General features: G+C 38.7%; 1 protein-coding gene across 1 annotated transcript in view; it reads right to left on the reverse strand.

Annotated features, from left to right (window-relative positions):
- OBSCN (obscurin, cytoskeletal calmodulin and titin-interacting RhoGEF) overlaps positions 1-27,194 on the reverse strand; it is a 4,979,884-nt gene that overhangs the window by 1,340,958 nt on the left and 3,611,732 nt on the right. The window contains exon 56 of the mRNA XM_044066040.1: positions 18,626-18,898. Within this exon, the coding sequence (XP_043921975.1) occupies positions 18,626-18,898 (273 nt within the window). The remainder of the gene's footprint in view (positions 1-18,625; positions 18,899-27,194) is intronic.

A 27,194-nucleotide genomic window follows, 5' to 3' on the forward strand; every position in this document is an offset into this window, starting at 1 on the left:
GTTGATACTAAATTCATGTTAGGAGATTTGAGTAAATCATTTGATAGGATAGAGTATGAATGTTTATGGGATATATTAAAAGAATATAATACAAGTGACAAGATAATAGAAATAATTGCATATGTGCATGAAATTAATAATGCCAGAATAATATTAAATGGATGGTTAAGTGAAGAAATAACAATAGAATATGGGATAAAGCAAGTTTGTCCAGCAAGTAGCATTTTATTTGCATACATTATGAATGTAGTTGTTAATAAAATGAATAGTGTGTTAAAAATGACAGGATGCAAGATAAAAAAGGAATACAAATTCCAGTAATTCTTATTTCTACAGATGATATAGTTTTAATTACTAAGAATAAGGAGTGGATGGAAGAGGGAATCAGACAATTAAACTGGTATTTAAAGGTGTTTGGTTTATGTATAAATGAAGACAAGAGTAAAGGGATTGGGTTAACAGGCAATATAGAAGATATTCAGTTTAATGATGAGGTCATAGATATTTTAGGGATAATGTTTGGAACAAGTATGCATACAGAGATACAACGGGAGAAAAATTATACAAAAATAAGGAGAGATATGCATGTTTTGGAAGATATACAAACTGGCACACAAGAAAAAAGTATATTTAATAAATATGATCCTTTTGGGTAAAATTGCTCATTTAGGAAGTGTATATATGATCCGATCAATGTATGAAAAAGGGTTAATAAGAAGTTATGTACCTACCATAACGTTCCATGTTAGTTGTCTTCTCTCGCCTTCTTTCTTGCTTGATGGGTTCGGAGCCGATCCCTCGGCTCCGACTCGGCACTTGCTTTAGCTCGAGAACTCCTTTTACCAGCTCGAGGCAGCCCCATATCCCATGATGCAAGGCAGGAAGTACCCAGATCTCGTTTGTTGACAAAAGGGCAATAACACCAAGCATAAACAATACTTCCCAAAGGAAGAAGAAACTTACAGATGGAAAAAAGGACCAGGTCTAAATGGTCTTTAGCATTATAGTTTCTTATACAAGGTCTGTCCAGGCCAGGGGGAAGGAGGGAGGGTCGCAAGAAAGAAGGCGAGAAGACAACTAACATGGAACGTTATGGTAGGTACATAACTTCTTAATGTTAAGTTGTCAATCTCGCCTTCATTCTTGCTTGATGGGACCGCGTCCTAGCACCTCTATCCTGGGTGGCTCAATGGAACAAACTCTTGAGGACTGTAGAGCCAAAACTGGCTCTGTCCCTGGAGGCCAAGTCCAATTTGTAATGGGAAACAAAGTGTGAGGAGTGGCCCAAGTGGCCGCTGCACAAATAGTGTCTAAAGGTAGTCTAGCTTGAAAGGCTGTAGAAGTAGCTAAACTCCTAGTTGAATGTGCTTTAGGTTTTGAGCACAGCTGTTTTCCCTGATCGTATAAATTTCAGTGATGACCGAAGAAAGCCATCTGGACAGAGTCACTTTAGAAACAGGAAGGCCTTTTTATTATCCGCATAGGAAACAAAAGTTGATCAGATTTCCTAAATATTTTTGATCTGTCCAAATAATATCTAAGCGGACGGTGTACATCAAGATAATGTAGCTTTTGGTCTGCTCTATCTGAATAGTTAGGAAAAATACAGGAGATCAATGGATTGATTCAGATTGTTTTTGAAGCGACCTTAGGTAAAAATGATGGATTAGTTCTCAAAGATACTCTGTCTTTGTGAAAAATCAAATAGGGGGGTCGAACCGAAAGAGCATGAAGTTCAGACACCCTCCTGGCAGATGTAATAGCCACTAGGAATAAAGTTTTCCAAGAAAGATATTTCAGGGAACAAGAAACAGCTGGCTCAAAGGGGGGAAGAATCAAGGATATCAGCACTAAATTTAAATCCCACTGAGGAGGAGGATTCCTGATTGGAGGCTTTAGTAGGAAAATCCCTTTCAAAAGGGCCCTGCAGAGTCTATGGGACATAATATTATGATCTGCTATCCCGACATGAAAATTAGAAATAGCAGCCAACTGAACTCTGACTGTGGAAGAAGAGGAGCCTGCATGGAAAATCTCTGCTAAGAAGTCCAGAACTGCCTGAACAGGGCAGTAAAAGGGTCAATATTTTGGGCCTTAGCCCAATAAGAGAAACGTTTCCATTTGCTTGTGTAAATCCTCCTGGTAGAGGATTTTAGTGAAGCTACTATAATATCTCTAACTGGGTTAGAGATCAAAGGAAGCCTGGCTAAGGAAGGAAGTGGAGCAACCATGCTGTGAGGTTGAGAGAAGGAATTGACCGGTGCAGCTGACCGGATTGGTGAATCAGTAGATCTGGCATTGGGTCCAGATGCCACGGCTGCACCAAAAGGTGACGATGGAGGAACGGGAACCAAACTTGTCGAGGCCAGTAAGGGGCAATGAGAATCAATTTGGCTCTCAAACGGTAGCTTTCTGGATCACCTGAGGGATCAGAGGAAATGGAGGGAAGGCATAAAGAAGTCCCTGGGGCCAATCCTGGGTCAGAGCGTCTCTGGGGGGATGGCCTGATAGAGGGAAGAGGCTGAAGAAGTCTGGACATTTGCTGTTTTGGGGAGTAACAAAAAGATCGCAACATGGACGACCCCATTCCAGAAAAATCTCTTCCGCTATGGATTGCTTGAGAGACCACTCGTGAGGCATGAGAATAGCTCTGCTCAATCTGTCCGCTATAATGTTGGTTTTCCCAGGGATATGCGTTGCTACCAGAAACCGATGAGAGGAGATCGCCCATTGCCATAGTCTGAGCGCTTCTCGACACAAGGGGTAGGACTTGGTTCCGCCCTGTTTGTTGATATACCAAACTACAGACATGTTGTCTGTGTGGACTGCAATTGTCCCTACGGGAAGAAAGTCGTTGAGGGCTTGCAACGTTAAAAGCACTGCTCTCATCTCCAGGACATTTATGTGCAGATGGTACTGAACGGTTGCCACGCCCCATGAACCATCCTGCCCTGATAATGACCCCCACCCGATCAGGGAGGCATCCGTGGTGACAGTGGCTATCGGGACGGAGGTACAAAGCACCTGCCTTGGTGAACCTGAGGCGATGTGATCCACCAAGCAAGATGTTCTTTGCATGTTTGTGTCACCAGAATCTGGTGACGCATTGGGAGTTGCTGGTATGACCACTGTGTGAACAGCATCCACTGAAGGAGGCGCATGTAGAATCGAGCCAGGGAAGAAGAGTGATGGCCGCAGCCATAAGACCTAATACCTTTAGAACCATTCTGGCCTGTACCTTTTGCTGGCCAGAATGATCCTGACATGAGTCTGAATGTCTGAAACTCTTTGTTCTGTAAGGGTAGCTGACATCCGAACAGTGTTTAAGTTTGCGCCTATGAAGGTAATAGACTGGCAGGGCGATAAGGATGACTTTTCGTAGTTGACTGAGATGCCCAAATGAGAACAAAGGTCTATTGTGTAATCCCTGGCTTGTATAAGCTGATGCCTGGTGGTGGCTGACAGGAGCCAGTCGTCGAGATACGGAAACACCTGAATCCTTGACGTCTCAGGTGAGCCGTGACCACTGCCATGCATTTGGTGAACACTCTGGGGCTGTAGTGAGACCAAAGGGCAGGGCTCTGAACTGGAAATGACTGGACCCCAGCCGAAAGCGGAGAAATCTCCTGGAGCGTCTGTGAATTTTGATGTGATAGTACGCATCCTGAAGATCTATTGAGCACATCCAGTTGTCCTTCTGTAAGAAGGGCAGAATTGACTGAAGAGTGACCATTCGAATCTTGTCTTCCTGACAGACTTGTTGAGTCTGCTGAGATCCAATATTGGTCTCCAGTCTCCCGTCTTTTGGGGACCAAAAGAACCTTGAGTAGATTCCGGCTCTGAATGGTCTATTGTGACTGGCTGAATGGCTCTTTTTGCCGTAGTTTTGATCTCTAACTCTGCAATGTCCCTTAGACCGGGTGGTACATCTGGAAGGGAACTTGAGGGAAGGGACTTTCCTCGAAAGGAATTATGTAACCCTTGGATATGATCGACTGTACCCATCTGTCTTGAGTGAGGGAATGCCAGGCTTCTGGGTACAGTGATAATCTTCCGACTGCCTCCAAGGAGGGACAGCCGGGCAACACCTCAGGGATGCTGAAAAGGCTTTTCAGGAAGAGACTCCCTGTTGCCCTGGTTCTTCGACCCCTCTGCCTCTAGAGCGCTCTATTGTTGTTACCCCTCTGCCTCTAGGGGTAAACTGACCACGTGAATCCGGCGTGACTCCTTGGGATTTACGGAACCACATCTTCCCACCCTTCTGTCCTTTGGGATAAGGCCTAGAAGGGTGGAAAACGGACTCCAACAGCAGAAAGAGTCTTGCCGTCCTGCTCACACCTGGTCAAGGTTTCTTCACCTGAGGGCCAAACAAAGCTGACCCATCAAAGGGAGAATTTGTGAAGGACGCCTTAAAGGATCCATAAAATCACATAGCCGCATCCAGGCTTGGCGTCTAAGAGCCACACCTGTGCCTGCGGCTCTACTCGCTCCATCAGCAGCATAAGATATTAGCCGCATGGAGGAGTTAGCAATGGAATTGAGGGTTCCTAGCTGCGAAGCAATCTTTTCTTGGGCCCCTGCAGCTGTAGGATCCTGAACTACTTCTCCCAGCTCCTTCAGGATATCTCTGGAGTCTGGTGAAGTGACAAAGATAATTCAGCGACGCATAGCAAATGTCGCTGAGGAAAACATCCGCTGTCGCACCTATCCATGGTCCTAGAGTCCTTATTAGGAGGATGGACGGGCACGGAAGGATCTGCAAGTTCCTTTTGGTGGCCGCAGCCACCACCATGGCATCAGCGGGACACCCTTTGTAAGGAATTGTTTGTCACTAGGGGCAGTTATAAATTTAGAAGGCCTCCTAGGGACTGGCTCTACAGAGTCAGGAGCTGTCCACGCCTTCGTGCTATAACCTGCATAAGGGGTCGAAGGCGGAGACACCCAGGAGGTGGAGGGCCGAGATCCAAACGCCTCTAGGTATACTGACTCATCCTCAGAGGGATTGTTGGAGGGCCAGTTTCCCTCTGTTTCAGAAGTTCTAGGATGTCTGAGAAGGAGACATCCTCAGAGGGGATCTAGGGGATCCCTCTGACTCATCAAAGTCAGTATCCGAAGTGACAGACTCAGGGAGTCTACATGCTTCCTCTTACAAGTCCTCTTCCTAGGAGGATCTCCCAAAACATCAGGAGAATCCTCGGAAGAGGGGAAATTCCCAATGGGGAAACCTGAGGCGGAGGATCTCTGGGTCCTGTAGCAAGAGAAGTGGCAGAGATGTCAACAGGTACAATAGAGGGAGGAGCTACGGGAAGAGACTGCTGACTGATACCAGTGGCCAGTACACTCTTCATCACCTCGAATGCTCCCTCCCAGGCAGGTCCGAGAGACCCCGCCAAGAGCTAGGAACTCCAGGGCCACCGAAGGGAAGTCTCCGAGGCAGATGTCGGAGCCGAGCTCACCAAGGCCGAGGCTCCAAGGGGAAGAGCGGGCTCGGACAAGGGTCCGATGCCACTCACCCCTCGGAGGAGACCATGGAAGCCCGACCACGAATCCCTCTAAGGAAGAGGAGATAAGAGTAGGGGCTGAAGGAACAGAAGGGGTATCCGTCCTCCAGCCGTAGCAGTAACCCTGCCCGAAGACTCCAACTCCAAACTCTGGGGTAGAGTTGAAGGAGGAACTGTAACGGGTGTGGACCAACAGTCGCCTGCTGAGACGGACTGTGTAGCATTTGGGCCAGTACCTGTGACTTGAGCAATCTACTGACCACTCTCTAGGTCATGGTCTGACAACCTGGATGACCTTGAAGATCGCCGATGGCTCCGCTCCGATAGAAGAGGGAGGCGGGCGAAAGTATCGGCTCCAAGGAAGGAGACCTCGACCTCTTCCTGGAATGGGTCATCGGAGCCGATATTATTGATCCTGTCGGCACCGATTTCGGAGCCGCAGAACGCTGATGTATCGGCTCCAGCCGAGCCGATACAGCCACCAGAGTAACGGTGTCGGAGCCGATCGGAGCCGACACCGATGCCTGTGCCACATGGGTGTCGGAGCCGATCGGAGCCGACACCGATGCCCGCGTGGGTGTCGGAGCCGGTCGGAACCGACCCACAGTGGTCAGCAGATTCGGCACCGATAGCCATCGGCCGAAGGCTTAGTAGATCAGAATCGCTCCAGCCGAGCCGATCTCGACTCTGAAGTCGGAGCCGAGGCCACAGGCTTAGAACCAGAAGCCTGGGTCTTGGCAGATTTTGTTGATTTTGTGGGCCGACTTAGCCGGAGAGCCCTCCGGCTTAAGCAGACTCCTCAGAATCAACTTATTCCTTCTCTCCTGCAGGACTCTCTGGCTGAAGGAGTGACAAATAGCACAGGAGTCCTGCAGGTGAAGAGGGCCTAAACAGTACAGGCAAGAAGTGTGACCGTCTGTCAGAGACATCTTCTGACAGCACGAGTCACACTTCTTAAAACCTGAAACCCTCTCTTTAGACATGGTGCCCAAAAAACACACACACACCAGTCCAATTAAATTAAATTAATCCCAAAAGGGGATATAGTAAATTAAACCAACACACACACCCTAACAGGGGGGGGGATGGGAAAGGGAAATTAACTGACTAAAAAAATTTAAAAGAGACAGGGATTTCTGTCAGAAAAATTAAGTTTAAAGTTAAACTATCAAATATAAAAAGTTTTTAAGTAGAAAGGGGCTTAAATGTCACAAAAGTGAATTACTTACCAGGAGCTGGTAAAGAGAAGACCTCCCAAGCGAAGCGGCAAACGAGATCTGGGTACTTCCTGCCTTGCATCATGGGATATGGGGCTGCCTCGAGCTGGTAAAAGGAGTTCTCGAGCTAAAGCAAGTGCCGAGTCGGAGCCGAGGGATCGGCTCCGAACCCATCAAGCAAGAATGAAGGCGAGATTGACAACTTAACATTGTCTATTTTATTCTCATTTATATGGGGATCAAGGTTAAATTTAGTTAGAAGAGGTATTTTGTATGTATGGAAAATAAAAAATGTAAAAGGAGAGGTTAAAAGAATACAAGAGCATATTATGATTATTGTAATACAAACTGTGGAAATGATGTATAAAAGTAAAAGGAAGGAAAATAAGAGAGAGAGAGAGAGAGAGAGAGAACAGAAAGTAAAAAAAACAGAACACGTTAAAGGAGAATTTGACAATAAATTATTATTAATGAATTGGATGAAGTACTTAGGAAAGTAAATGTTGATTCAGTAGCAGGCCCAGATGGGACAGGATATGGAATATACAATAAATTAATGGATTGGCAAAAAGAGCATTTTGTGAACATACAAAATGAATGGTTGAATAAAGAGTTTGTTTATGAAGAGTTATGTAGTGGAATACTGAAATATATAGATAAAAGATGAGAAGAATTAAATGAAAAACTGGAGAACCATCACACTAAATATTGCAGACTATAACATTTTTATGAGAATAATACAGACAAGAATAGAAGGAAGGGTACGGGATATTAAGTAAATGGTATAAAAGAGAAGGAATGTCAAGAATTGTTATTGATTGTGAGAGAAATTGTGGACGAAACTATAAGTAAAATGAAGGATATGAAATTTATAACAGGTAACAACAGCAAGGCATTTGATACAGTAGGATATGATGCTTTGTAGCATGTTATGGAGATATATGTAATAGGCAACAGAATTAGGAGAGTGTGTATGTCAGCATATCAAAATAATAAGAGTGAGTGTGCTAGTGAATGGGTGGCTGAGTAAAGAAATATGCATGAAGTGTGGTATAAGGCAAGGATGTCCCATGAGTGGAATATTGTTTGCTTTGGTAATGAATACAATAGAGAGTGAAGCAGCGTATAAAATGAAAGATACTAGAAATGTTATGCAAAAGGATGTGATGATTCTAGTAGTTTTGACATATGCAGACAATAACATCGTAGTTGCTAATAACAAAATGTGGATGAAGGAAGTGTTGCTTTGTCTGAATGGATGTTTAAAGGAAATGGGAATTACCTTAAATAAAGATAAATATAAGGGTTTGGGTGATGTGAAAATTGGGGGAGGGTTTTTTTCAGTGACTGAGATGCCTTTGCTAGGGAAAACTTGGGAAAAATGATGTATTAATAATGCAATGGGAGGGTTTGCAAAAGAAATAAAAGAAATATATCTTCTGCGGATGATGTACAGATTAGCATTCAGGAAAACTGTTTATCTTGTGAATTCTTTATTAATTGAAAAATGGTATATATTTCAAATGTTTATATGATCACAGAAAACATATTTAAAGGAAATTTTGCACATGTTGCTTTCTTTTATATGGAGTTCAAGATTAAACCCAATGAAAAGCGGTGAGTTGAAGTTGAAAGGGGATTGGGATTACTAAATCCAGTTGTTTATTCTGCTTTGTTAAACTTGTATAGAGTATTAAAGTTGGTAAAGGAATAGAATGAGTAATTTATACTGAGAATATTTAAATATAAGTAAAACAAAGTTTTGGGAGATGATGACAATAAGAAAAACAGAAAAATGTAGTATAACAATGTGATGAAACAATACCATTATGTAAATCCATGACAGAAGAAGTGATTAAGGCAACTAAAGTAAGGACAACGTGTCTGGATTTCCTATGAAGACTGGTAATAAGTAAGTTACCAGTAAAGGGGAAGATGCCATGAAGGTTGAAACTGAGTGTTTATTTTGTAGGAAGAGAAAACAGAGCATGTTTTTTTTAAATGTAAAAGAGTGGTAAAACTCTGAAAAAAGTGTGAAGAAAGTTTTTCTGAGAACATTAATGACTCAAACAATATAGATATGAATATGATTATGTATGGATATTATAAGAACAAGAAGAAAGAATATGCGAGAAGGGAAGATGCTAATTTATTTTATGTAATGTGAGTTAACTGGAATGAAAGATTCAATTAAATTTTGTTTAATAGGAAATGGATTTTATCAGATATACTGCGAAAAATTAGATTATGGTTGTGGAAGAAAGTGGGGTTCGTTTATGGTAGAATAACAATAAGGACGTAATAAGAAAAATTATAAATAGTAAAAAAAAAAGGCTGAAATGTGAGTATATATATATATATACATATATATATATATATATATATATATATATATATATATATATATATATATATATATATACATATATATTATACACACACACACATCCATCCTCAACTCCTTTTTCCAAATTTTGCATATGAGGTTGGGGTTTCACTTCAAAAGTGACAATCATCTTGAGCTAAGATTCACACTGCCAGGTGGCTTGCCTTGCATGGTACTTCATGCATAGCACTCACACACACACTCACACCTAGGGCCAATTTAGAGTGTCCAATCCACCTACTGCATGTCTTTAGAATGTGGGAGGAAACTAGAGCACCTGGGTAAAACCCACATGACCACAGGGAGGACATGCAGACTTCGCACAGAAGGCACCCCAGCTGAGAATCGAACAGGAGAACTTCTTGCTGTGAGACAACAATGCTAACCGCTGCACCACCGCTAAAGTCCTTACATATATACCTGTAAATATGCATATTCTGTAAATATGTAAATGATGTTTTTATGTTGTGTTAAATAAAGGACCCCTATTCTTTTTAATAGTTGCCATGGGATCTTTTACATCAAACTACCAGCAACTCAAGTAGACAGAACCATGGTTTAACACCTCATCTGAAAGATGGCACACTCAAGAGTGCAGCAACTCCTTTACGCTGCAATGCACTGTCAGCAGTCAATCTACATGGCAAAGGAATAGAACCAACAGCCTTGTGCACTGAAGGTAATTGTGCTGCAATGCCATTTTTTCATTCATCTCCTTTTGAGCAGTTTACATACCGGTTATTTCTACTAAATGTCTGGTTAAAACATTTTCTTTTTCCTGCAGGATTCTGTTATTTGTCTCTCCATATTCTAACAGGGAACTACTTATTTTCAAAATCTCAATGTGGATTTGGTCAGTCTTTCTCTCTGGGATGACCAAGGAATTTTCTTTAGCTGCCATTGCTACCTGTGTTTCCCACTTCTGCTCCAGCAAACTGTGTTCAGTCTCCCTCTGTATTTTTAGAGTTGCCCCTCCTTTTACTTCCCTTTTTATCTTAGTTGAGGTCACAGACACTTCAGCTACCAATTTCTGTTAATTTACAGTAGACTGCAAGCGTTTCTGTTTTAACTTGTTCTCTATCCAGTGTACTGTCTTTAGCTGCTTACACTATCACCACCATCTTGTAATACCCTCACCTCCTTCTTTTCCCACTTGTATTTGAAGTCCTGAGTGCTCATCTCAGACATAATAACTGCCAGCATGGCATTCATATGCTACTACCATCTTTACTTTCATCATCATGATTCAAATATGTGTTCTAGATCTCTGACCCAAACAAACAAATAAAAATACTGTATACACCTTTTCCATACACTCAAGTCTTAACAGAGAACTTACAAAAACATTTGAGTTTTCTGTCTTTTTTTAACTGTTCCAAGTCTTTTGGGGTTCTAGTACCATGATGGGAATGAACCCCATTCCTAAGTCAAAGCATGATTAAAGTTCATGAAATTAGTACTGGTTCAATCTTTGATGTCAGCCAAAAGTGCTCTTCGCAGCACCCGCAATGTGTCAAGTAATGACTTCCTCTGCAATTCATATGGAGTTACATGCATTGGTAGCATATGTAAATACGATTGTAGATTAATTTCTGTTGCCTCCACTACTAGTGGAACTGTCTGGGTATCTTTCTTCCACACTGCTCTCGTTTCTTCCTGCAAATCCTGATATTTTATGACTTTGTGTCTCTCTCTCTGTATGCAAGACACTGTAGTTACTGGGTGTAGTGATTTCAATGATTAATGCTACTTTTGTCTTCTTTTCGTGGACCACTACATCTGGTTTTCTCGCATCTATCTTTTGCACTGTTGGTAATGGGTGATCCCATGTGATGTAGACTTCATCATTTTCTATGATGCTTCTGGCTCATATTTCCAGTATTTTTCATCCACTTCAATACCATAATATTTGCACAAATCCCAATGCAACAGTCTTGCGACATTATTATGCCTTTCCATATATAGTCCTTCTGTCATTAGTACGTCACAACCAGCAACAAGGTGTGTTCCAATTCTGTTTTACAAAACCTACATTTGTCTGTTTCTCCAACATGTTTAATGGACTTTGTAAACCAACGTGTATGTAGCCACTGTCTTGGGTCACCAATATTAACCTTTCATCTTTTGGTTTGAATTTGGCTATCCTTAACCATTCCTGCATTCAAATCTAATCAACAGGAGGCTCTTCTAGAAGTCTTCTATACTTGCAACTATATTTATGCATTTTCCACATTTCTTGCCTTCTCATCTGATCCTTCATCTTACATACACACATACATGCATACAAATGTTTCAAGCAAGGGCATTAATGCCCTTCTAGCTTGCCAATATACCAAAACACTTGTTCCCATAATAAATGTTCAGGCTGTTCTTAAAAATATCTAAACTACTACTTGCTTTAATTTAATTTGGTAGTCTGTTCCAAGCATCACCTACTCTGTCAGAGAACCAATTAGTACACTTCTCATTCCTATATAATCTTCTACATATGTTATCTGATGATTCTCTAGTACTGTTTGATAACCTCATACATTCCCAGAGGTAGTTGTCCCTAAATACCCTACACACCTGAATAAGATCGCCTCTTAAATATTTGTAAGAGACACTGTACAAGTTCAGATATTTTAGTCTTTCATAATAGCTTAGACTTTCACATCCATGGATGCCCTTGGTATATTTCTGCTGTACTCTTTCCAGCTTATTCATGCTTGTTTTCCTATAGGATTTCCATACTGTTATTCCATACTCAAGTTTGGGTCTAATGTAACTAACAATGACTTAATTATGTTTGATTTCCTAGACTTTATACAACCTATAGTTCTATAACTATCATTAGCCAATTGGCTGATATGATTAGAAAAACTCATAGCTGAATCTACCCATATACCCAGGTCCTTTAATGAGTCTACAGTTTCAATCACTGTGTGCTGTATTAAATATTCACCTTTCAGTTTATGTCTCCCAAATCTCATATACTTAGTTTTTGATGTATTTATCAACAAATTATTCTCCTGTGCCCAAATGGTCAACTTAGTCAAATGATTTTGCTGACATGCCTTATCTGTAACACTTGTAATCAGTTTACCCAATTTCAGGTCGTCAGCATATAGACTGTAAAACACCTCAGATGAAAAAGTAAGGTCTGAAAGATATAATCTAAACAAGTAAGGGCCTAGGACAGAGCCCTGTGGGACACCTTGACTGTAACCATGGATTTCACCTGTCCAGTTGGTGTGTGATACTTGCCATGTCCTATTTGTAAGCCATGCAGCTATCCATCTTATCAACAGTACATCAATACCTAGTTGTACTAATTTATTGATCAGTGTTTTGTGTATGACCCTGTCAAATGTTGAAGTTAAATCTATATAAATCACATCACAGCAGAATTTTTCATTCACAGCTGTTAATATATTGTTATAGAACATCATGTTACGGGTGGTAATAGATCTATTTTCAACATATGCATGCTGATATATGGTTTCAGGTCCACACCTATCCAGTTCTGACAATAACTTATCCAGTACTACCATCTCCATTATTTTCCACAACATGAAAGTAGACTTAAGGGTCTATATGATTCTTGGTTCGTCCTACTCTCCTTTCCCTTACAGACAGGTTTAATAAGTGCATGTCTCCAATCTTGAGCAATCTCCCCATATTTATATGACCTAGTGAATAATAGATATAATGGTAGTGTAAGTTCTTGCTGAAGTGTTCTCAGGTCATTGTTACTTATTCCGTCTCCTCCCGGTGCTTTGTTTGGATCCAGTTTGCACAGTTCTTTTTCAAAATGATCTAATTTGATTCCAGTATCTGGGGTTACCTGGATGTCACTAGGACAACTAACCACCCCTTTTGTGGAACCAAACTGTTTTGCATAATATTTTGTAAATATATCCATAATCTGTTGTGTCTGAGAATACATTTTAGAATCTGCACACAGTTTATCAATTTGTGTACCTTTACACCTTCCACATCTTATGTATCTATAAAAAGGTTTCCTATTATGCGCAATATCTTTATATAAATTTTCTTCAAATTTTTCTTGATTTTGTCTAACACTATGCTTAATCTGTTTGTCCAGCTTGTTTATTCAGTTTTCAAAGCTGTAGTTCAACATCTCTTCGATTTCTTATATATTTTTGTCTCTCACCTTAATCAGGTATCTTGTTGTTATGGAAATATACCCTCCTGATGTTGCATGCCTAGATCCTGATGTTAAACATTTTTTGACTTTTTGCACTCAAACAATTTCTCTTTCAAAACTTTCCACATTCCATCTGCAGTTTTTCCACTGAACACCTCATGCCATTTAGTTTTATATAGTAATTGTTTTGCTTCCCTATAATCTGTAATTAACCTTCTGTGCATTGGCTCAGATTTCAGTTTGGCAGAATTATCTAGCAACAAATTAACCTTAATAACCCCATGATCACTGTGCATCAATGGTGGTAAAACTTGACTTGAAGTTATAGTAATTTCTCTGGGAACACAAACAATATTTAGTATATTCTGTCCCTGGTAGGTTTTTTTTACAATTGGAAGCATTTGTTGTTCCTGAATATACTCTGTGAATAATTTCTTTACTAACGTTGTTGAATCAATATTATTCCAGTCTGTTTCTGGTAAATTTAAGTCCCCAACTAATATTATTCTTCCCTTCTGTGTTTCATGTAAGAAATGTATGAATTCTTCTTGGTCATCTGCACTTGACGTTGTTGATCTATACACTCCAACAATTGTTATATGTTCCAGGGTTGTCTTTATTGTCACAGTTACACAGTCTATAGTATTTATTTTGTTTTTTGGCACATTCAGTTGCTGCCTGATTTTTATCTCCTTCTGGTTTGATTTACATTCCAGCTTACTGCCAGTCTTAGATTTATTTTCCTCATGTTTCAAAACTTTCAATACATTTGGTCTTGTGAGGTCAGCAGATATGTGTGCAGTCCCACAATTGCAGATCTATACATGTAATCAATTTCAAGGAGACCCATAGTTCCTTCAGAATGGGAAATATATAATCTTGATATGCACTTCCTTCTATCCAACACATTTTGGGGCCAGTCAATCTCTCCAAAGCTATAAGTTAGGACAGGAAGAGCAAATTGGTTTATAGCTCGAATTTTGTTCCTAGATGTCAACACTGTTTTCAGGATTAATTTAAGTCTTCTAAAACATTCCCTGCTAAGTTTTATTCACATTTGTTCAAGTTTTATTGTTGATCCTCAAACACTTCCCAAAAATGTATACAGTCCCTCTTGGTCAATTTATTGTACATCACATTCTTGTCCCAAACTGTTGTTTTCTTGGTGCTGCAGTTGCTTTAAAGGTTGCTTTTGCACAATTATCAAGACAAAATGACAACTCATATCATCTGAAAGTTTTGGCTACTTGCAGTTGTGGTTTCAGTTCCTCATCTGACAAACTATACCATTTTAAATCATTGACAAAGAGAAGATGAGAAGTCTTTATGATTTGTTGTTTTCTAGGAGCCAAATTATAGCCATGACCTAATATATTAAGTAGGCAGCTTAATGGGTTAAGGGCAAGACAGAATATTAGAGGTGACAAGGAGTCACCCTGGAATATCCCTCTTTGAATTTTTATCCCTGGAATAATAATTTGTCCTTTATCATGGCTTAATTGCAAAGTGGTCTGCTACTTTTACATGGACACTGTAATGTAGTCAATCAGTTCAGGTGCACCTTATACATTTTTAAGCACTCTTTTATAGATGAATGTGGAATACTTTCAAATGCTTTATTGTAGTCAACCAATGCCATACTTAAGATTCTTCTCCTTTTTATACTTCTCCATGTGTACAGTTTATACGTTGCCGGAAGACAAGTTATTGGTCTATAATTTTAGGGTAGCTTGCAGGTTCACCCTTAAGAAAGAGCATTGTTTTTCCTGTTGTTAGCCAGGTTGGTGTCTGTTTGTGGTGCACATGTAAACAGTTTTTACTCATGGCTAAATCTTTGTACAAGTACAAAGATGTTAATACCTTTAACCAGAAGTTAGGTACTGTTTCTGGGTCTGGAGTTTTCCAATTAGAGGCTTTTCTTAACTTTGTTTCACTATCTCTGGCCGTTACCTCATCCCATGTCATATCCTGTACTTTTGAACTTCTTATTCTTTCTTTTACTTCTTCTGTCCATTTAGCCTCTTTGTTATGTTACACAGGATCTTCATAGATATTTCTTCAAAATGTATCTATTTCTTCTTTTTTGGGTACTCTTTCAATTCCTTTTACCTTGTTTCCCAATTCTCTACAGAACTTTTTGGGGTCATCAATAAATTCCTTACTCTGTACTTTTCCTTTATATTTATCTGTGTATTTTCTGCCTGTGAGGATATACTGTTTATTATTTGCAGTAGTGCACGACAGATCCTGATCCGTTATTAACACTGCGCATTGCTTTTATCACATCTTTCTGAGCAGTTTTGTTGATCTGTTCCCTCTTCTAACAGTGACATTTCTTGTCTTAATTGCTTTATTGATTTCTCTATTCCATACTTCCCTGATGGTATTCAATTTCTCCCCTTCCTTTCCCTTACTACCATGTGTTCTTGTGGTAGAATTTTATCTGTTATTAATTTAGCTGCACAGTAATATATCCTGTTTACTTCTGTTATATCGTATGGATCTCTACGGACAGTCCTAATTACTGTGTTCATTTGTTTTATCAAACTTCTGACTTTTTGGGTTTTATTGACCTTCTGCAGTTTATTTCTTTCATTGATCTTAATATGTCTATCTATCTCTATTAAACCAAGCAAATCTTCTCTTAGCTCATTTTCTTGTAAAATGAGGGCCCATTTTTGTTCTCCATTTCATTCGGGCATTCTATTGAAAGTTCTATAGCATCTTCTGAAAGTTCTATACCATCTGTTGAATGAAAACTGTGATGAGTTTACAGGAAGTGTATCATCCTCCTGTTGAGCTTTACTAAACAGTGTAACCACCTAGGCAACACATTAGCGATGGATGTTTTAAGATTTATTAGACTCAAAGTGAATCCTCTATTCACAGAAATTACAAAGTAAGTGGCAGTAGAAAAATGTGTGAGTCCTAATTTTAGGTATGATTAAAGCAGTCAGACTACTGATTCAATCAATATTTATATTTCTGTGTTAAACTGGACTGTTACTTAACTTCTCTCCTACCCACAACTGTCACAGAGGAAGTTAATGACAATGACCAAAACAGATAGATCAGGCCTTCCAATTTTGTATAGCTATACAGTTCTGCTACTCATATTTGCACGATGATCCAGAGACTCACACATCCACACTTGATTCCTCCTGAAGCTGACGTCATGCATAAATGCAATAACAAATTAAAAGAAGACAGAAGCAGCTAGATATGGGAATGTGGAAACAGAGAGGAGTTTGTAAGAGAGTTGTTGGTAGTTTCTTGAGAAAGCTCAGGAGAAAAGGGAGTCACAGCCAACTAGGCAGAATATGGGACTCAAAAACAGTACCGACAGAGCTTTCACCTACCTACTAGGCCTCTTGAATAACTAGTGGGTCATCACCTGGAACGATCTTTACTCATTCAAGTGTAAACCCATCCTAACTTACACAGACTATTTAAGGAGGAACATGAAAGGAAACGTAAAGATTGGCAACATTTGCAGCTTATATCCAGTTTTTACTTACTAGTCCTTAGCCTTCAACTGGGTAGCAATAATCCCACTTATTACAGCTGGGTACAGTCCTGCCACCATTGAGAAGTCACTTCCTCAACTCCTGTCTCAATATACCAAAGTCTTGCAGGGTGGCAGCCTTCAGCTTTCCTAGATACATGAACAGATTTCGGCACAATTTAGGAGACCATGTACCTGTTTAGTTATGGAAGCAGGTATTAATTGCTTGTGGGAGTGCCCCTATCTCACTTTATGCTGGTCTTTACTGAGTTCAAACTTCAAGACAGACAACGAATATCAACTGTTCAGTTAAAACATAGAAGTATAATATGTAAAACTCCTGCAGCCAACTATAATCAACTGATCTGGCAGTGCTCCCTTGTTAGAGATCCCTAGATATATTCAAAAGGCAGCATCTAAGGTAATAAGACTACTCTTTTCCCTGCTGTATAATAAGTTACTAAAATTCCCTCTCTCAAAACACAGATAGTCAAGGCCATACATCACTGACTAGGGCAGGTAGTTCTTACTGACATACCTTTTAGATTCTGGAAACAGTAGAACACAGAACACAGAATGTAATAAAATACTTACCTATGAACTCAAACTAGCTAAAATTGAGTGGCTTAAAGGGAAAGGCCTCTAGCTTGATAAGATACATGGAATTAAATGAAGAGATTTAGTTCAAAATAGTAATAGGTAACCTCAAGTAACTAAAACTTTTTTTAACTGTAAGTAATGTCAGTACTACATCAGAATCACCAAACTTTGGGAGGGGGAGTGATAAGGTTTTCTACTTACTTAAAATGTTTGATGACCTTAGAGTTAGCATTTATATATATATATATATATATATATATATATATATATATATATATATGTGCGTGTATGTGTGGAGGAGGGTTGAAATGTTTAGTATGTATATTTTGGGTGAAAGCTAATCTTTCCCAGAATAAGTTTTATTTTTGTGATGTCTTCTTCATCAATTATGCTAACTCTAATTAATCAGTATAAATCTGAACATACTGACTCTTGTAATATTCTTCTATGTTAAGTCTATCCACCCCAAGAATCCTTACTCACCATGAAGGATATATGTCTTCTCATATATTATACATATTATGGTAGTCAAAAATATGTCAAAATGCACAAACATTGATACAGAAATTATCAACATTTAGTTGTTAAAGCAAAACACATTGATCAACAAAGAATCAAAACAAAACACACAGTGTTTTTGCAGTGTGGGGGAGGGACATTCCCTCTGCAGCCACCACACCCCCTGCTAATGATATAAACTAACTATGAAATCGCACTTTCATATTTGTGAGGAAAGACTGCTGAAAAAGGATCTTTATGAAATTAAGACAGAAGTGAAAGAGGATACAAGGCATCAACACATAATTGCAAACTTTAAATAAGACGACTGTTTAACAGAAAGATGTAGGGGGACACTGGAAAAATACTAGCAGACTTAAAAAGAATTTGCATGCTTTCATTAAAAGGATCACAGAGAAGTGCAACACTATCTCAGAAGTACTATGAGCAAATTCATGAACAGCTTTAAAAAAGTATGAAGCAAGTAAACACCAAGCAGGGCAACTAAGAGTAACAGGGCAGAGATCTGCATACTATAATACTTTGCAGAAATAGCAGCCATGTAGACCTGATGGAGGAATTTCCTTCAGTAATGAAAAGAGAAAAATATACATACACACATGGGCCCATTTTAATACAGGAAGACTCAGATACATTTAACTGTCATATATAATAATTTTGTGCACTCTTCCTTGAAGAGAGTACCTCAAACTGTACAGAAAGCCAAACAAAATTAAACAGAAAAAAACATATAAAGAAATAACATACCATTGACAATGAGCTCTGCAGAACACTTTTGTTGCCCCACTCTGAAGGTCATGGTGCCACAGTCTTCCTGGGTGACATTATGAAGCTTGAGACACTGAACTCTTCTGTTCTTGACAAACATCTCATTCATCTCATTATATTGCAGTGGGACACCACCCAGGCTCCACTCTATGTCATGGACATGCTCATGAGAAAGCTCGCATTCGAATACAGCATCTTCTCCCTCAAGGACTGTAACATCCTTCAGCTGCTTTAGTATCTGGACATCCGGTTCTAAAAAAGGCAGTATTAAAATCATTAACTTTTAGCATTTATCAGCACTACATGTCACATCAATATATCACTGCAATGTGCATTAGTCTTTTCAAATGTTACATACCTAATGCAAAAATCCTAAGGTTTCGTTATGTAGATATTATCTTCTCTGTAGTCTCATTATAATAACTAAAGCAGCCCAAATGGACTTAATTTATACCCGCGGTGGTGGTGCTGCGGTAGCGTTGTCGCCTCGCAGTAAGATGCTGTCCGGTTCGATTCTCAGCTAGAGCGTCTTCAGCATGGAGACATGCGTGAATGGGCGTACCTTCGTTGAAGGTTGTGCGTCAGGGCTGGTAACTCGGCATGTAAATATCAGCTACCAATCATTAGCGGACCGGAGTTCCGCTGTGGCGACCCTAACCGGGAAAAGCCGAAAAGACACAACAACATTGTTAACAGTTTATATACTTATGGAGGTTTTCTCCCTGGTTCTTCACTGAAAAGAAAACAGGTTAGAAACTTGTGAAACTGAATGGCAGTTTAGGTTAAATGCAGGTAAGTTCCCTGGACTCACTGAAACCATTAACATAAAATATTTTTAAAAGACAGGAGACTAAAGTTTAATGAACAGAGAATTTAGACTAGAAAGGTATAAAAGGCTAGATACATGTTTGAATATTTTTTTATGAATATTCCTGAATGTTTATAATATTGTGGTAGCAAGATTTTTTGTGGTGCTTTGACATTTAATTGGTGGGTAATTGAGTATGTAATTTTATTGGTTCATGAACTGTTTACTGTTTTCTGATGAAGTCAATTTCATGAAAGCATAAAATTTTTTTAATGTTAAATACCAGTGTTTAATTTTTGGTCAGTTATATTTATATAGTGTTTTTTTTGAGATTTTATTTGTTTTTTATTCCACTGGTCATCAATTCTAGTTTTGTACTTTATGAATTACTTCCACTTGTGCAAGGTCAGCTCACTGTAATTAATTTAATATTTATTTGCATTTGGTCTGTGTGGTTTCCTCACACCACTTGATTTAAATTACTCATAGTTTTAATTTTGTTGAATTCTGTGGACAATGATTTTGCCTTTCTTTGTTTAAAATTCAATAACTGTTTGAAGCTGAAATTGATCTTTTAAATGAGTATGTCATTAACAATTTGATGAAACATAAGTATCTTGCCCAGTTTACTAAATGCCACATATACATGAAAAGTAACACTTAATAACATTGGAGACTTGCGTTGCTCATGTTAAAATTTGGTAAAGTATAAATAGAACACATTCATGAAAGGAAGTGTCCTCTGCCAGTAAAGATCAATCAACTCCTTTCAAACATGATGCAATGAAATCTTTGGAATTCAGGATATAGTTATTCAGCAATCAGAGAATTCAGAGCATGCAGATGAAAATATAAAAAAGAAAGAAAAGAAAAATCTCACAACAAATAAAAAGGAAGAAAAGGGTGACTAAAGTCTATAATGCAAAGAGAAATACATACTAAAAAGGACACTGCTTTGTTATATAACCCACAGATTACAGGGAATAATAACTGTTCAATCACAAAACATGTTGTTTACAGAAAAACAACATAAATTTTCCAACAGAAGAGCGTGTAAGAAGAGGCAAGGAGGAAGCTAAAAGGAAGAAAACTAAATTAAACTTGGAAGGATTAAAGAACATTACTGTGAAAAAAAAAGAGTGAAGCTGACAACACGGCTCTTACTGTGGAACTACAAAGACACAAACACAGATAAGTAATGTACGGTTGCAAGTGAAATAAGAGGTGAAAACACTGACATTAATAAGGGGTTCCATTCATTTGGTCTAAACTCAGTCTAAATACATTTGCTATGAGTTTGGATTTTAAGTATTACACTGATGTTTGTTTCATAGTGCAATGCATTTTTGATCATGTAGGTTTAGTTTTGTGATACTGTAAGTGAATGTTGGGTTCTACTCACACAGGTATAGTTATGTAGAAATGAGGGTGGTCTTTTCAGATTTTACATAGTTGGCTATGGGAGTTTGTGTTTTCCCAACTGTTGTGCAATGTTGGCGTTGTAATATATAATAAGTAGGAGATGGGGGGGGGGGGTGTAGGCGGCTTGCTCCCCTGCAAAACCCTGTTTTTTTCCCACTGATTTTACAATGTTTTTCGATGATTTGAGTTCTAAATTAAATGAGTTTAGATGTATTGAATTTAGATGAAGTGATTATAGATGAGTCAATATACACCCTTAATAAGACTATTGGCAATGAAGATCATTCTTTTGTAACAACTAATAGAGCAGAAATTACTGAAATTAAAAGTGGGAGATTTTTTAGATCTGATAAAAGTGATGTAGTAGTAACTGGAGATTCATTTATTAGAGGAACTAATATTTATATTTGCAAGGGTTAGAACTGGATAGGAGAGAGAATAATGAACATTGAATTGTGTTATGCTTGTCAAGAGCAAAAATACAGGATATCAATAGGGTCTTAGAATGCCCAATGTAAGTAAGTATAGGTTCATAAATGTATACTAGGCAAATGGCCCTGGATCCTTTACAAGCCTAGCCCATAGAAGTGCCCAGGCATCATGGCGCTATTAGTTCCCAGTATCTCTATCAAGTAGAGCCACTGGAGTGATCCCTGGGGTGAACTTTCTAGTTCCCATCTACTCATCAATATTTCTCTTGAAAAGGGCCTGTGAGGTGCTCTGCTTGACATGTATGGGAAGTCTATTCCAGAGCATGGGCAGTCTCCGGGTTATGAACCTGTTCCTCCAGCATGTTCTGTTGATTGTGATAATGAGGTTGAGGTCTCTGGAGCGTGTGGTGTGGAGGGATTGGGATTTCGTTAGGTGTAACATTTGGGTCTGTATTACGAGATCGAAATCCCGTTTCAGTGAACACCACAACACCGACACGTATAGCACAAACTACAGTAACAGCGAATGTTCAAAACCAAGAAACGCGAAATGTCGAACTGTCATGGTTGGCCCGTCTGTGGTATAGCTCAGTAAGGTAAGTGTGCAATAGTTACGGACCATAGGGTTAGGGTGCAGGTTAAGGTAAGTGCATAGATAGTAATGTATGTAAGGTTTATTGTAGGGACAGAAGTAGGGTTTGGTTAGTGAATGTATGTGTTTTATTTATTATGTTTGGGTATGTAGTATGTAGCGCGCGGTGGTGTTGGCCGACTATGATGATTCGAGATTTGAGTATTCACGGTTTAGGGGGCTCGGCGTATTTGCGGTTCGGGCTATGTGTGTCGGTGTTGTGGTGTTTGATGATATGGGTTTTCGAAGTCATAATATAGACACGTAACATTTCTCACAGGGCTGGGTCAGACATGTTTTTTATTTTTTAGTCAAGCAGAGATCGCCTCTTAATAGACGATATGAGACAGAGAAAATCTGGAGTTTCTTAAGTCTGTCCATGTAGGGCATGTGTTTAAGGCCTACGATCCTCTTTGTGAGGTACTTTTGTGGCCTTTCCAGCTGTTGCAGGTGTTTAGTGAGGTACATACCAAATGGGGTATTATACTCGATGACTGGTCTAGAGTAGAGAGAGATGATGACCTCTTTCTTCCTGGATGCAAAACCCTTGGTAATGAGATGTGCCACATAGAAGGACTTTCTGACCATAACGGCAATGTGGTGGTCGAATGAGAGGTTGCTGTCGACCTGCGTCCTCAGATCTCTTATAACGTCTTCAGTGTTCAGTGGACTACCATCAATGTGGAAATTAGTGGGAACTGAGTTTTTCCCATATAGAGCTGCTTTTATGTTGGTTCAAATGATCTCATCTTCAAGGACTCAATAATTTTTACTAGGCAATTTACAACCGCCTTATACAACATAGCTTATACATGTATTAAGACATATTTTTTTATAAATCACATATAGAAAGAAGAGACAGGTTAGAGTGAATGAAAAACATTTTGTGCTAAATATCTATAAATGGTTAATTTTTAAAAGTGTAAATGTGTAGTACATCCATGCCTAATTTTGTGCAAACACATAAACAGACAGGTTGGAGTCCGCTTGTAAAGACAAGAAAAGAGAATTTTTGCAGAAGATATTTTACATTATTTGACTAACAAGAGATAGGATTTTTCCCAAATCAGAAATTTAACAGTTCACTGACAGCAAAATATAGATTTATCTGTGCTAGATATTGATGCAAGGTGCCTTGGTAATGCAGTTTTTTTATTGGAAACTTTGCTATGTTCACATAAGACCAATGTTGTCATTGTTACATAATAAAAACAATGACTGGAAACCAGTTATGTCAGGGCATAAAAGTTTGACTATAACAGGTATTCTATCAAAACAACAGGTGGAAGTGTTATAATACAATTAAACACTGTGATTATTACATGTCTGGCGATAACACCAATAGTGCAGATTGTGTAACTGTGAAAAAAGACAACCAACAGATTACAATTGTTGGAATGTATAGATCACCAAAGTCAAGTGTTGATACCCTAAAGGAATTAATACATTTCTTGCATGAAACACGTGAGGAAAAAGTAACAGTAGCTGGAGGCTTAAATTTACCATAAACACACTTGAATAATAATGATTCTACAACCTGAATAATAATGATTCTACAACATTAGTAAAGAAATTATTTACAACATTATTTTCAGAAACAACAAATGCTGCAGATAGTAAACAAACTTACCAGGGAACAGAACATACTGGACATTGTTTGTGTTCCAAAGGAGATGATTGTTACATCATTATCAAGTTCTGTCACCTTTGATGTGCAGTGATCATGGGGTTATAAAGGTTAAACTGCTTACACATTTAACTACTGCTAGATAATTTTACCAAACTGAAATGTAAACCAATGCAGATTAACAACAGATTATATGGTAGCAAAACAATCACTAATGCAAAACTAATTGGAATGAAGAACGAGTGACAAAACTGCAGGAGGTATGTGGCAAATTTTGAAGGGGAATTGTTTGAATGCAAAAAAATCAAAAATATGTTTAATATCAGGATCTAGGCACACAGGTTCAGGGGAATATATTTCCCCAGACAGGAGACTTAAGATATATATATATATATATATATATATATATATATATATATATATATACACACACACACACACACACACACACACACACACACACACACACACACACATGCGACGAAATTGGGAAAAAATTGAAGACAATTTATATAAAGACATTAAGCATAACAAGAATCCCTTTTACAGATATATAAGATGTGAAATACAAATCAGTTAACTGTGTACAGATTCTAAATGTATATTCAAATAAAACTTATTATAGATATATTTACAACATTTTATGTAAAACAATTTGGCTCCAAAAAAGTGTGATAATCCATGCGACTTCAGATACTGAAATTAAATTAAATTATATTGAAAAAGAACTATGCAAACTGGACCCAAACAAAGTACATGGAGAGGAAGGAATTATTAATAATGGTCAGAGAACACTTCAGTATGAACTTACAGTACTGCTACAGCTGTTATTCGCTAAGTCATTTAAGTATTAGGAGATTTCTCTTGTTAAACCTATCTTTAAGGAAAAGGTGAATAAGAAAAAAACAGAATCATACAGACCCATATGTTTACTTTTTGTTGTGAAAAATAATGGAAAATCTTATTTTGGGTAAATTATTCTCAGAATTGGAAAGGCTGGGATTTAAAACCATATATCAACATGCATATGATGAAAACAGAGCCATAATTACCCATAACATAATGTCCTATAATAATACAATAACAGCTAAAATTGTAAAATTGTGTTGTGATGCACTTTATATAGACTTAATTTCTGGCTTTGATTCAATGATTCAAGATACAAAGTAAACGTTATTGCCATTTAGGACTACACATATGTAAAACTAAACAAAATTATGAGTACCAGCTCATCATTAGAGTACAGAAGCATAGGATACAACAAATACAACATTAAGATATATCAAGTAAAGGAATTAGAGACTAATGACTATGCCCCAAGAACATAAGAAAAAAAGCTACCCCTCCTATGTAGGTATATAAATATTATACAGTAGCAGCATGGCAGGTAAGATTGGATATTGCACATGAACTAAAATTGTCACTCTTTACGTATTATTACATAAAGCAAGTAACAGGTAATTGCACTTGAATGTAAATATATAACTAAGTAAATAAATAAATATTGCACATTCAAAACAAAATACTGTTATTAAGTTAATTTGTGGTGCAGTCACAACGGCTGTTGTCTGAGTTAATATGTTTCATCACCATTGGGAAGAAGCTGTTATGAATATGGAAGTCCTACAGCGAATACAGCGGTACCTCCTGCCAGATGACTGTTGAGTAAACCACCCATGTGCAGGGATTGAGGAGTCAAATGTATTTTGTGGGCTCTTTTAAGGCTTCTTCCTGTGAATAGCTGTTGGCTTGATGGTAGACTAAAGCCCATGATTTTCTCATCAACTCAAACCACTCTTTGTAGCAGGTTTATATTAAAAGTACAAAAGCTGACCACAGCAAATACCACTACAGCGACACATAAACGTTGAAATACAACAAGAGCGAAATACGTAATCGGTGAAAATTAGAACGCAAAACGTATTTCCTTGGCCAACAGGGTGATTGTCGGGATGAGGAAATATATCCTTTTCCCCACTGTAGTGCGATATCGGAGTTGGTATATTAAAGTGTATGGTGGTGGTGGGGTGGGGGTGTAGGGGGCTTACCCCACTGCAAAAGTGTGTTTATTTAACTTTGTTTAGTTAGGCTTTCCTTATCTGTATGGCGCTGTTGTTTGAGGAAATCCATTCGGTGTTCTAATTTTCGCCGATTACGTATTTCGCTCTTGTTGTAGTTCGACGTTTATGTATCATTGTAGTGGTATTCGCGGTTGTAAGCTTTTGTGCTTTTAATATAGACCCTTTGTATCTTATTCTTTTCAACTACTGTTGTTGTTGTGACTTTCGGCTTTTCCCAGTTAGGGGTCGCCACAGCAGAACTCCGGTCCGCTAATGATTGGCAGTTGATTTTTACGTACCGAGTTGCCAGCCCTGACGCACAACCTTCAACGAAGGTACGCCCATTCACGCATGTCTCCATGCAGAAGACACTCTAACTGAGAGTCGAACCAGACAGCGTCTTATCGTGAGGCAACAACGCTACCGCAGCACCACCACCGCGGACTCCATCCAGACCAAACAGTGAAGTTACAGGTGAGAATGCTCTCAATTGCTCCTCTGAAGAAGGTGGACAGAACAGTAATTGGGAACTTTGTTTTGAGCCTTCGCAGAAAGTGGAGATATTGATGGGCCTTTTTGACCAATTGACCAGTATTCACAGTCCAAGTGAGATCCTCTGAAAAGTATACTTCTAGAAATTTTGTAGTTTTAACATTTTCCATCTCTTCACTGTTAATCTTGAGCAAAAAGCGGGCAGTTGACTTCTTCTGAAGTCAGTGTTGATTTCCTTTGTTTTACTGATGTACAGGTCTAGGTTGTTTCACACACCAGTCCATCAGACAGTTGACCTCATCTCTGTACGCTCTTCCATCCTCTCCTCTGATGAGGCCCACAAGCGTGGTGTCATCTGCAAACTTGATGATATGATTGGAGCTGTGTTTTCCAGAACAGTCATGGGTAAGGATGGTGAACACCATTGGGATGAGTACACATCTCTGAGGAACACTGGTGTTGAGACTTATGCACCCAGAGGTGTTATTTCCTACACATGTCCTCTGCGCTCTGTTGATCAAGAAGTCTAAGATCCAGTTACAAAGGTGCTTGTTAATTTCAAGGTTGACTTGTTTATCAATAAGTTGCAGCAGAACCACAGTATTAAATGCTGAACTGAAGTCTATGAACAACAGTCTGACATAGTTGTTCTTTCCCTCTAGATGGTCAAGTGAGAGGTGCAATGCCACTGATATGGCATCAAAAGTGAACCTGCTTGCTCAATAAGTGAACTGAACAGGATCAAAGGTTATTGTTAGAATTGCTGACAGGTGCTTTTTAATAATCATCTCAAAACATTTAATGACGTTAGAAGTTAAAGCAACTGGTCTGTAATCATTCAGGTAAGAGGGATGTTAATCGTTACTTGAAACAAGAGGGTACTTTTTCCTAGAGCAAGGCAGATGTTGAAAATATCTGTCATAATTGAGCATAGTTGATCTGCACACCCTTTTAGTACTCTGTCAGGATCATAAGCAAAACATTGAGCAATAAAGTAAAACAACTAGGTAGTAAAGTATTCTTGACATAATGGATAGCTTCAAAGCTTACAAAGAGGACATTGCAATTATCATACAG

This window comes from Protopterus annectens, chromosome 3.part0 (genome assembly GCF_019279795.1).
Source record: "Protopterus annectens isolate FY-2018-M chromosome 3.part0, PAN1.0, whole genome shotgun sequence".
NCBI classification, from domain to species: Eukaryota; Metazoa; Chordata; order Ceratodontiformes; family Protopteridae; genus Protopterus; species Protopterus annectens.